This window comes from Hemiscyllium ocellatum, chromosome 19 (genome assembly GCF_020745735.1).
Source record: "Hemiscyllium ocellatum isolate sHemOce1 chromosome 19, sHemOce1.pat.X.cur, whole genome shotgun sequence".
In the NCBI taxonomy this organism is placed as follows: Eukaryota; Metazoa; Chordata; class Chondrichthyes; order Orectolobiformes; family Hemiscylliidae; genus Hemiscyllium; species Hemiscyllium ocellatum.
In genome coordinates, this window is record NC_083419.1 from 57,678,472 (window position 1) to 57,690,786 (window position 12,315).

Consider the following 12,315-nt stretch of genomic DNA (forward strand, 5'->3'; position numbering starts at 1 on the left):
CCCGGCCCATATCCCTCCAAACCCTTCCTATTCATATACCCATCCAAATGCCTCTTAAATGTTGCAATTGTACCAGCCTCCACTAATTCCTCTGGCAGTTCATTCTATACACGTACCACCCTCTGCATGAAAAAGTTGCCCCTTAGGTCTCTTTTAAATCTTTTCCCTCTTACACTAAACCTATGCCCTCTAGTCTGGACTCCCCGACCCCAGGGAGAAGACTTTCTCTAGATACTCTATCCATGCCCCTCTATAAAGTCACCCCTCAGCCTCCGATGCTCCAGGGCAAACAGCCCCAGCCTGTTCAGCCTCTCCCTATAGCTCAAATCCTCCAACCCTGGCAACATCCTTTCTGAAATCATTTCTGAGCCCTTTCAAGTTTCACAACATCTTTCCGATAAGAAGGAGACCAGAATTGCACGCAATATTCCAGTGGCCTAACCAATGACCTGTACAGCTGCAACATGACCTCCCAACTCCTCTACTCAATATTCTGACCAATAAAGGAAAGCATACCAAATGCCTTCTTCACTATCCTATCTACCTGCGACTCCACTTTTAAGGAGCTATGAACCTGCACTCCAAGGTCTCTTTGTTCAGCAACACTCCCTAGGACCTTACCATTAAGTGTATAAGTCCTGCTAAGATTTGCTTTCCCAAAATGTAGCACCTCACATTTATCTGAATTAAACTCCATCTCCTACTTCTCAGCTCCAATTTTGGTGTCATCTGCAAACTTACTAACCATATTTTCCTCAGCAAACAATGGTGTTCTGTATGTTTTCTGGAATCTCAATACATTTGGGGTAACTAGAAAAATGTGGACACTGGGATTTTAGTCAGAATACTCTTGCAAGAGTGCTGAAGTAACTAAATACAGGTATTGTATTTAAGGGTGTTGCAAAGTGCAATTTTTGAGAAGTGGATGAGAACATAAATGGAAGTAGAGGAAACCACTAATGAGGAAAAGCAAAGGCTGACTTATGGGATAGGGAGAGTTGTCACTCAAAGATATTATAATAGGACAGCATGAAGGAAGGGCCTGAAGTTTCAGTAAGACAAATGGCTTTACACTTTCAGCCAAAATATGACAGGAGCCCTGCATCTATAAGTTCTGCACCCCACCTGCTATGGGGTGGGGAAATGGAGAGACAGTGTGGTTGGGGCATGCTTCAAATATCTGTGCTTTGTGGAGACAGTGATGCATTTAAAAGTGCTGCTGCCTTCTTATAGAAGCAATTAACACAAGCGCGCGCACAATGGGGATCACTGGAGAATTTTGGTTTGAATAGGTAGACTGTGGGGTAATGAGGTAGATAGATGTACAAAAGTTGGAATGACGGTTATAAGGGGTCAGGTGTAGGGTGGTGAGATGTCATAGGTAGGCATGGAGGGGACATGCAAAGTGTGTAGGGAGTGAGGTGATGTGAGTGTTGAGGCTGCATTGTTTTCATTATAATTGGCCAAGAGTCCCTGATTATTGAAATGAACATTTCAAATAGCACTTAGCAGCCACTCCAACTCATACCCTACAGTGTGGAAACAGGCCCTTCAACCCACCAAGTCTACACTCTCTGAAGAGTAACCCACCCAGACCCATTCCCCTACTCTGTTACGCTACATTTACCCCAGACTGATACACCTAACCTACACATCTCTGAACACTATGGCCAATTCATCTAACCTGCACATCTTTGGATTATGGGAGGACGCTGGAACACTTAGAAGAAACCCACACAGACATGGGGAGAACGTGCAAACTCCACACAGACAGTCACCTGAGGGTAGAATTGAACATGGGTCCCTGGCACTGTGAAGCCGCAGTGCTAAGATTAGATTAGATTAGATTAGATTACTTACAGTGTGGAAACAGGCCCTTCGGCCCAACAAGTCCACACCAACCCGCCGAAGCGCAACCCACCCATACCCCTACATTTACCCCTTACCTAACACTACGGGCAATTTAGCATGGCCAATTCACCTGACCCGCACATCTTTGGACTGTGGGAGGAAACCGGAGCACCCGGAGGAAACCCACGCAGACACGGGGAGAATGCGCAAACTCCACACAGTCGCCTGAGTCGGGAATTGAACCCGGGTCTCTGGCGCTGTGAGGCAGCAGTGCTAACCACTGTGCCACCGTGCCACCCGTAACTATTGATACACTGTGCCGGCCTTGGAATATCTGACGGAAACTTCCTTGAATCAAGGGATTTGGGATTGGGGGTCGGAAAATGTATTGAATTTGCGCACCTGACATAGGATTAAAAACTCAGGCTAAGTTTTCTGACCAAACTGACAAAAGAAATGAATTTGGTTATTATTGTAGGTAAATCTTGGTGATAAAACAGGATACAGGTGTTAAATGAGTTTTCTTGAGGAGCTTAATGGATTTAACTCAATGGACTTGACTAGAGTCTACTACAGATCAACACAAAGGGAAGTAACATCCATGTTTGTGATCTTACCCAGCAGGATCTGAAAAAGAGAACTTATAATGATGCAGCCAAAAAGGATTAAAGGCTGGTTCTGATTATTCAACCATACAGCTAGCAACAGCACACTTCATTCAACTCTCAAGTTTTGTCATGATCCCAGACCGGACAGCCAAATTTATGCTACGAGCTGGCTAGGAACCAATAACTTTTAATTTTGAAGTCAACAAAGTCTGATTCAGGTGACTTACTATGAGAACAAACTTTGATGACTTTGAACAATCAATAAACACAACAGTACAATGTTAAGAGTAATATAATATTAACATAGCAAATATAGGATAACAGATTGTGATGAAACTCCACAGAGTATATACATATCAAGTGACAAATGTAATCAAGACTCATCACATATTTTTCAATAATTCCCTCTACATGTTAATAACATAGTGAGTCATCAAATCTTATTAAATTTCACAAAGGATCACAATTCTTTTGGTTTTGCTGATCTAGCCTCAAAACTCCCTCGCAAGAGTTAGACCCATCTACACCCTGAAACAGCACTCCAGTACTCATTCACAACTCTAGCACTTCACGGACAACGAGCTTTACCACGCTAAAACTACCCTTGGGCTGTCCCCTGAGCTCTAACCTTGCTTACTTGCATCAGGTAAATACTGTCTGTATTCTGGAAAAGGGTTTCACTACAGTCTGTGGAGGTTATGAGGGGTGAGGGCAAGTATGCATCACTGTTCTTAAGTTGGAAAAGTAATAGTGATGCAACCAAAAAGGATTCTAGGCTGGTTCTGATTATCTATCTGTATAGATAACGGATGCATAATTTCATTCAACTCTCATATTCTAACAAGCTCTTTATAAGCAAAGCAATCGTTTCTATGTGCATTCATGATCAGCTCTTGTCTGTCTCTGATGATGTGTAATTCCCATGGGTTCAATTACCTATTGGCCATTTCTTCCTGATGTCATTGGCATTCCAATTCTAATAGTTCTACTTCTGCATCTGCTTCAGGAAAATAAATCATCCTCTAAGGTACTTACAACTTCGAACAAGCCTTTTGCCACAATATTCCCTATTGCTTGTCAGTCTGTGCAACCACTCTCTGGCATCCATCTTTTTTGCCCATGTCCTCAACACACTTTGAACTCTCTCTTCTGATAAGTGCTCCAGTATGACCCGTATCTTCCTCAAGTCAAGGGGATAGAAGGCATTACACATCTGGACCCAATTAGTTCAGCTTTGTAAACCTTGGCTGGGCTATACTTAGATCTAATAATTTTCTCCCCCTCTACTGAAGCCACTATATTTGAAGCTCAAGCAAATAACTCCTTAAACTCTTCTCCTCCTGCCCTCAATGGAAGAAGCTGATGAATTGCTTTATGAACAAGATAAAAATGGTGTACTCTTCTTGATCTTCAGGGTTTATCCATTTGCTCTTGCCTACTATGTGAGACCTTGGTCAACCACATTTATAATGTTAAACACCTATTGTTTCTTGTATCTCTCTCTAATCTCTCATTCCTTCCTTGGTCTCATCTCACCTATGAGGATCAGCTTTGATACCCTCCCCCACCATTTCCCCGGATTATTTCATTGCCTTTGTCAAACTCCTGCATTGGATCCACCACAGTCTCCACCAGCTGAATGTTAAGAAGACCTAAGCCATTGCATTTTGTTTCTCAATCCATCCTGCCTGCTGCCCTTAGACTCGAGATGAGCTAGATTGTCCAAAGCTTCGATGCTCAGTTCAGTCCCAGATAATTTTTTTATCCCATAGCCTCTTTACCACAAAGATAGCCCAGTTCCACCTTCCTAACATTTCTTGGCTGTATTCTGAAGTTCGGATCCTTAATGTAATCCCACATACAGTGGAAGAGTATGTTTAAGATGGTGGATTATTTGCCTGGTGATTTGTAGGATTATGTTTTGAATAAAATTGAGAATAAGGTCAGGAGCAAATCTCAATCATGACAAACTCAATAGCCACGGTCTCAGGTTCAACTGTAACTCAAGAATCCTTAAAGATTGCATTTTTTAATCTTCCTTTCTTTTATCTCCCTTTAGATTTTTATGCCTGCATTTGACATGTTTTATTATTTTTCTTAAGTAATAAAATTCCTCGTTCTTTCACTCAAGAAAACTCTGTACTTGGCTCCTTATTTTGATCTAGTGAATTACATTTTAATTGAAGTGTGATACAGTTCTGTGTTTAAAAAGAATTCAAAGTCTTCGTTGCAGTTGCTCGAAAGGGGTTACAGCAAGGAGAGCTGATTCACCCTTTTTTCCCTCGTAGTAGGAGTAATCATTCTGGGTGATTTCATTCATGTGTAAACCACTGTCAAAATGGAAAACCCAAAATGGAAATGTTGGAATAAGTTTCTTTCTGAAATAGTGATATTTGGTGACCTTTTATTCGGTTTATCAGTTTGATGTATGGCCTTTCTGAATTAAAAAAAAACTTTTGTGGGACATGGGTATGTCACTATCAGGGTCAACGCTGCTGATTTGTACAACAACACTGCAGTTAATGGCTATGGTCAATTTAGTGTGGTGTGGAGGTGACTCAGGTCAGAGTTTTCCTTCTGGAAGTGGTATTTAATGGTCACACCAGAAGGTAGTTATCTTGTGCTGAGATACTGTGAGGTCTGTTTTGTGGACCATCTACTGGAAACTAAACTTTGTGAACAATCATCAAAAAGAGTAGATGGAAACTTCATCACTGACCAGTCTCAGTAATATTTAAAACTGGCTCCCAATGCTGAAAAGACAGGTTTAAAGTCCATTCTACACCCAGATCTATTTCAGATAAATATATTTGCCCCAAATATATACTCCTGCAGTTTACATGACCCAGTTGATTTATTGAAAATACTTGAGGGACACATTAAAGTCAGACTGTATGACTTTCTCCCCACATATTCTATTTCCAAAATTGCGTTTGAGCATTTGCAGATACAATCAACCTAATTTATCACAAAATTCTGGAGGAAATGATTGACATTGTTGACTTTGACAATAAGCATTACCTGAATCCTCAGAGCTAATGCTGCAGACATGATTAATTTGTAGTTCTTTTTAACTAAGTAAACAAAATATTTCTTCACCTCATTTCAGTGGGACTTGCCTCCATAGGACATTCATTTCGGGAAGGAAATCCCTGTGACTGAGGAACTGTGAATGCAAAGTCCTGCCCACGGTACCTTTATCCAGTTGCCATCAACAAAGACAGTAGCTGAACAAAGCTGAGCTGCAGCAATGCCCACAAGATGTTGCCAATATTTTAATGACACAAGGGCATCTGTGTAAAACACATTGTTCATCAAAGCCTCTTGGATACTACAGTGTTCTCCAATGGGACTTTCTCTTGGATGTAACTATTATAGGTCATTGGGCCTCAAAACCATCGTACTTTGGGAGTGTTTCCATGGGATCTCAATGTAACTTAACTGCCTGTGACCCCTCTGATTTCTTTGCCAGACTAGTTGGTGCAGTGTCTTAGAACATCGGAGACTTTAGCATGTATAGAGGAAAATTTAAAATACAATAGATGCAGCCACTATTTGGATGTTGGAGACCATTCAAATGAGGCATAAACATCACCAGACTAATAATAAGTGCAAACACGTTGCTGTAACATCATGTGGTTAACCTGGGAGATTGGGCCAAACATCCTTATAGCACAAAGCACATGACAATCAAAAGAATTATGAGTGAGAGAGAGCAGGTACATGTTTGCTGCGGAGCCATAATCTCAAACAAAAATAAAAGAGCACCCGAGCACAAGAAAGCAGCTGGACAATATCTAGAAATAAACTATTGGGGATTGCTAGTGTTGCACATTCACTCAGAATATTTTTTCTCTGATTTTTCAGCTAAAATTCTCATAGACTCTAGTTTTCAGAAGTTGAAGTGTTAAAGTGAAGAATCAAATTCTGTCGATCATTTAAGTGCAAACTTTAACTCTGGCATTAAAGTTTAGCAAATGTTCCACTTCAGTATATCGCAGAAAATCTGTTTCACAAGTGAACACATGTCAGCTCTATTTTTAAAATAACAATTTCCAATTCTTAACGAAGAGTTCAGATCAAATGTTGTTGAAGTGGGTCTTCTCCACAGTGAAACTGTTTTAGCTGCTCAACTTGAAGTTTTATCCTTACATTCCGAAAAGGAGAATTCACTGTTGAAGTGTACTTTTTGGAGCTGATCACCAGCTTAATACTCACTATGAGGATGTCCTATATTGCACCAGATTTCATCTGTTTCAAAACAAGATGAGGAAAGACCCACAACACCAGTTACTCTAATTAAACCTTGATTAAAACTGCACTGGGATTCTATATAAATGTAGCTTGTGTCTGGAGAACATATCGACCTTTTCTCTCTCATCTTCATTTTCACATTTCCTATATTTTCTTTTCAGTGGAGAAAAAACAGGCCCAGACATGTTTATTTATGTATCTCTGCATGTGTTCTCAAAACCAGCCCTTCCCCGTGAAGTGTTTGGTTAAAAGGTATTTCTGTAAATTTAACTGTAGTGCTGCCTGCAAAAATTTTCTCAATGTTTCATGGTTATTCATAAGCGAATAATTCTGATCCTCACCTTAAACAAAAGAAAGGCCTGCAAAAATATTGTGCCTTCCACATAATTTCAGGTTGTCCCAAAGTACTTTACAGTCAGTCAGACATGTCTGGAATTAGGTCATGGTTGCAAGGTAGGAAACCGAGCGTGAAAATTGCACACAGCAAGATCCAACAAACAACTTGATCTATTATTACAGACTTAGGAGTAGAATGGCAAACTAGGTATGATTCACAGCTTAGGATTGCCTATTTTGGAAATAAAAGAGAAGTTCAGTATCCATTGTATTGATCCAGTGTGAAAAGGAACCTGCGTTAATGATTTGGAGCCAGGGATGAAATACTGATTTTATCCATAATTATTTCTCGGTAAAACACTGATCTTAGAGACAAGATTAGAGTGATGCTGGAAAAGCACAGCAGGTCAAGCAGCATCTGAGGAGCAGGAAAATTGACATTTCAGGCAAAAGCCCTTCATCAGAAATGAGGCAGGGAGCCTCCGGGGTGGAGAGAGAGACCGATCTTACAGAGAACATTGCACTCAACTGTCATATTTCAAGAGTTGATTTAAGCAAAAAAGTTTTTTTCTGTCATAGAATCATACAGTAAGGAAGCAGACCCTTCAGTCCAACTGCTCCATCCCAAACTAAACTCGTCCCACCTGCCTACACTTAACCCATATTCCTCCAACTATTTCTTAGTCATGTACTTATCCAGTGAGTTTTATGTGTTGTAACTATACCCACATCCTCCACTTCATCTGGAAGTTCATTCCACACACAAACCACTCTTTGAGTGTGCAAAAAAAATTACCCTCACATCTTTTATGAAATCTTTCTCCACTCACCTTAAACATTTGCCCCCTAGTCTTGAAATCACTCATCCTAGGTAAAATAAACACCTGCCACTCGCCTTATCTATACCCCTCATTATTTTATAAACCTCTATAAGGTCACCCCTCAACCTCCTACACTCCAGTGAAATAAGTCCCAGTTTACCCAGCCTCTCCTTATAACTCAAACCCTCTACTCCCGGCAACGCCCTGGTAAATCTCTTCTAAACCCCCTCCAGTTTAATAATATCCTTGCTATAACAGGACTGGACACAGTACTCCAGAAGAGGCCTCACCAATGTCCTATATAACTATGATTTATTATAGGCTGAGTGTGGCAGATAATTTCCCATTCTTGCAAATTAATTCTGAAACTGTTTACAAAACAGCATTTATCGCTCCCTCTTTGTGATTCCACTGGCCATTCACATGTGTGAGCACCTAGATCTGAATTCTCTGCTCCAACTCTCAATTGGCTATGTATTACAATATTTAATATTTGAACAAAAATGGCGATTGTGTATGTGATTTTAGTTCTCATTAGATCTTTTTCAGCATATGCTTCATTATACAAAGATTTATTGGAGATGTAAATGCTTCGACATGTTGACTGGATGTATCTCCTGATAGCGAAATAGGTATGACTCCCAGTCCTTGCTGTTTGAATCCAGATGAGCATTCAATTGGCTTCGGCAAATGAGGCAAATTCACAAAGTATCCCAACTCTTGAATGGTATTCTATTGGACATGATAAAGAGTGTAAATGTCAGTTTAAGGGCAGGTTCAAGTTTAAACATTTACATGTTTCCTGGTAACTTCACTCATTTGAGCTAACAATAATTGCAGAAGTGACTAAGTACCTAACTTCTCAAAGAGAAGGTGAGAAATGGGGATTAAACTGGAAGTGCTACTAAAAGAGAATTAATGATCTCTCATTCAGGGGATTTATACTCGAGTGTTGCTAGTTAGAGGATATCTGGGAGTTGACAAGTTGGCCAAAAGCCCGTTTCAGTGGCCTTCAGAAATAAGGTCACTTGTCCATATTTATCCATGTTGTGTTGCCATTAAAACGGTATGCTATGCAAAATGTTAGCACTTAAACTATCAACCAACATCCATTGGAAGAAGGAAAAACTGATGTAAAATGTGAAAATATGTCCCTTTGTAATACTATTTAAGATCGCATAACAATCCCATAAAATGTACTTGACCTTTATTGCTAAATCACAGTACAGGCAAGTCAAGCCTTAAATCTCATGCATTTGGATCTAAGTATATACCTTTGTTTGGTGGATCTAACTTTTAATAACCGTGAGTCTTTAACTAGCTTTGTCATGACTTTCCAGTAAACTTTGGCAGCTCTGAATAGATTCTATAGCTGACATTGTTTCAACGTTCCTCTCTTTAATATGTGTCTGTTTTAGGTAGCTGCAATCTACCGAGACCCAAGTGTTGGAAACCTCATCAACATTGTTATTGTGAAGTTAAATGTGATTCATAATGAACAGGTGAGTGCAAATCTTCATTGTAGCTTCTCTAGATAGTGACGTTACCCTAACATTTTGCATTGATGTACAGGTCATTCTGCTAAAACACGACAGTTGCGTTCCCCTGCAATCTTGTTCTACAGAAAATCGCTCTGTAGAAGATCACTAGAGAAGATTGCCACACCCATTCTGTAGAAAGTTTGCGTTATCCAAACAGCATTCACAATTCATCGGTTGCAATTCACATTGACGAAACACGCATTATACCGGAACAACCTGTACTTCAGATTAAATATGGAACAGTCTATGATGATACCCAATCTCATTTCCCTTTGACATTATTTTCCTTAAACTCATTCCCAAAGATTTATTCTTGCAATGTGGGTGATGTTATTAACAGGCAGTCCAGGTAACCCTGAGTATGTCAAGATAGGTCTTTGCTTTGTGCAGAATTGGCGGTATTTGTAATGACACAAGTGGATGTTAGGTAGGGATTTCTAGATTGTCAACCAGAAATGGTCAAATTTCCTGAACAATTGTCCTCACCTGTCTCATAAAAACAGAACAATAACAAACATGGTCTTCCACTTCCCATGTCAGCCCTCAATTTTTCTTTTTGCTCAGTGCTATTGACTCATTTGTTGCCTCATCCACTTCGATGATCTACATTTTTGATTTCTTCAAATTGTGTCTCACGCATGTTATGTCCTGTGAACTGCACATTAGCAGCCAACAAAATCAATTGATGAAATGATATGGAATCCAACCCAAAAGAAATTGGCTGTGGCTGTACTAATTTCAATCAGAATTTGTCAATGGAAGCATTGAATAAAATAATAAAAAGGGCATAAACTGACCAAATAAGTCACGTCACAAGGGGCAGTTTCAGAAACATTTTTGTTGTGATTGCTTAGTCTGTCAACTGTGAGATTATTTTGAAAAATACAACCCAACTAAAATTGAGGAAGTTCTATAAATCTGAACCTCTGGCTCACCAAAATTGGCACATTATTCTTCTTCACTCCGCCAAGGACATGCAAGTTCTTGGCCTCCTCCATCGCCAGACCATGGCAACACAACACCTGGAGGAAGAGTGCCTCATCTTCCACCTAGGAACCCTCCAACCACAAGGGATGAATGCAGATTTCTCCAGCTTCCTCATTTCCCCTCCCCACACCTTTTCTCAGTCCCAACCCTTGGACTCAGCACCGCCTTCTTGACCTGCAATCTTCTTCCCGACCTCTCCGCCCCCAACCCCTCTCTGGCCTATCACCCTCACCTTAACCTCCTTCCACGTATCGCATTCCCAACGCCCCTCCCCCAAGTCCCTCCTCCCTACCTTTTATCTTAGCCTGCTTGGCACACCCTCCTCATTCCTGAAGAAGGGCTTATGCCTGAAACGTCGATTCTCCTGCTCCTTGGATGCTGCCTGACCTGCTGAGCTTTGCTAGCAACACATTTTTCAGCTCTGATCTCCAGCATCTGCAGTCCTCACTTTCTCCAACATAGGGTACAGTTCAGGAAGGATTTCAAAGCTTTGAAGAGGGCACAATGGCAATTTACCAGCATGATGCATGTGATGAGGCGATGTGTTACATGTAGAGATTAAAGCTGGCATAGTTTTCCCTCGAACACAAGAGGAGATTTAAGAGTTTTAAAATTAATGTATTTTCCTCGTAATTAATAATAATGCTCACAGATGGTCCAACTGATAGAAATAGGTATATTCTCCTGATATACCATCTCTAACTAGGAGTAGTCTTCTAACCTACAAATGTTCACCCTGAATTTGTAAATAGAATTCCCTTACGCTGCACAAGGGATGGTCAGGCTCCCCAGACATTTTCAGTCAATGTTTTTTTTAAAGGATGCATCTTTTTCCCTATTTCATTGTTATGTAGGTTAGACTTGGGTTCCATGTGAATTCAGTGAAAACATCATTCCATTGTCACTTTCCTATCCAGTGCTGAGCTCTAAGGTAGAGGTTATTCAAGGCTGGATTCTCACCTCAATCCAAGAGATGCATGATCAGTTCACTAGATAAGTATGTGCTCCATGATCGATAAAAATATTATTTTTTTAACAGTTCGGGTGTAAAAATGCCATACGTAAGGTAAAGTCACGATAGTCCTACTTTCCCATTAGAGATAAATGACTGGTGTTGGCTTAACCTATGGGTCACCACTCCCAAGGCAAGGGAAGAGGTTGAAGAAAAGATTCCTTAAAGGGGTAATCAGCCAATGCAGGAAGTAAACCCATGTTATTGGTCTCCTGCTGTACTGCAAGCTAGCCTTCCAGCCTACTGAGTCAAGATTAATGTGGTGCTGGAAAAGCACTGCAGGTCAGGCAGCATCCAAGAAGCAAGAAGATTGACGTTTTGGGCATGAGCCCTTCCTGATGAAGGGCTCCTGCCCGAAACATCGACTTTCCTGCTCCTCGGATGTTGCCCGACCTGCTGTGCTTTTCCAGCACCACGCTAATCTTGATTCTGATCTCCAACATCTGCAGTCCTCACTTTTGCCTAGTTTCATCCAGCCAACTGAGCTAACTAACCCCATTTTGCAAATGCATGGCAAGTATGAAAGTAAGCTTCTATAATTAATGAAGTAGAAATTGCATTTAAGTTTTTATTAAGTCAATATTTGTTTGGAATTGTTTAGGTACAGCTTATACATTTGAAGTATCTTAAACTGGCCTAAACTAAACTGGAAATTACCTAATATATAAAGTGGCATTGTTTTCAGTAGCATTTGGAAAGGCTTATGCATTACGGAGGTGACTGTGGACGTTGCATTAACATCAGTGATTATCCCACAGTGTATGCTCCAGCGCTGCCTGAATAATACTCTGTAGGAGAAAGTAAGGACTGCAAATGCTGGAGCGCAGAGTCGAGAGTGTAATGCTGGAAAAGCACAGCAGGTCAGGCAGCATCTGAGGAGCTCCTGATGCTGCCTGACCTGCTGT

General features: G+C 40.6%; 1 protein-coding gene across 6 annotated transcripts in view; it reads left to right on the plus strand.

Annotated features, from left to right (window-relative positions):
- The window catches only part of LOC132824993 (A disintegrin and metalloproteinase with thrombospondin motifs 20-like), a 383,141-nt gene that overhangs the window by 116,097 nt on the left and 254,729 nt on the right, over positions 1-12,315 (plus strand). For all 6 annotated transcript variants that reach the window (XM_060839950.1, XM_060839951.1, XM_060839954.1 and 3 more), the window contains one exon: positions 9,289-9,372. In XM_060839950.1, the coding sequence (XP_060695933.1) occupies positions 9,289-9,372 (84 nt within the window). Of the gene's footprint in view, positions 1-9,288; positions 9,373-12,315 lie in introns of those variants that run through there.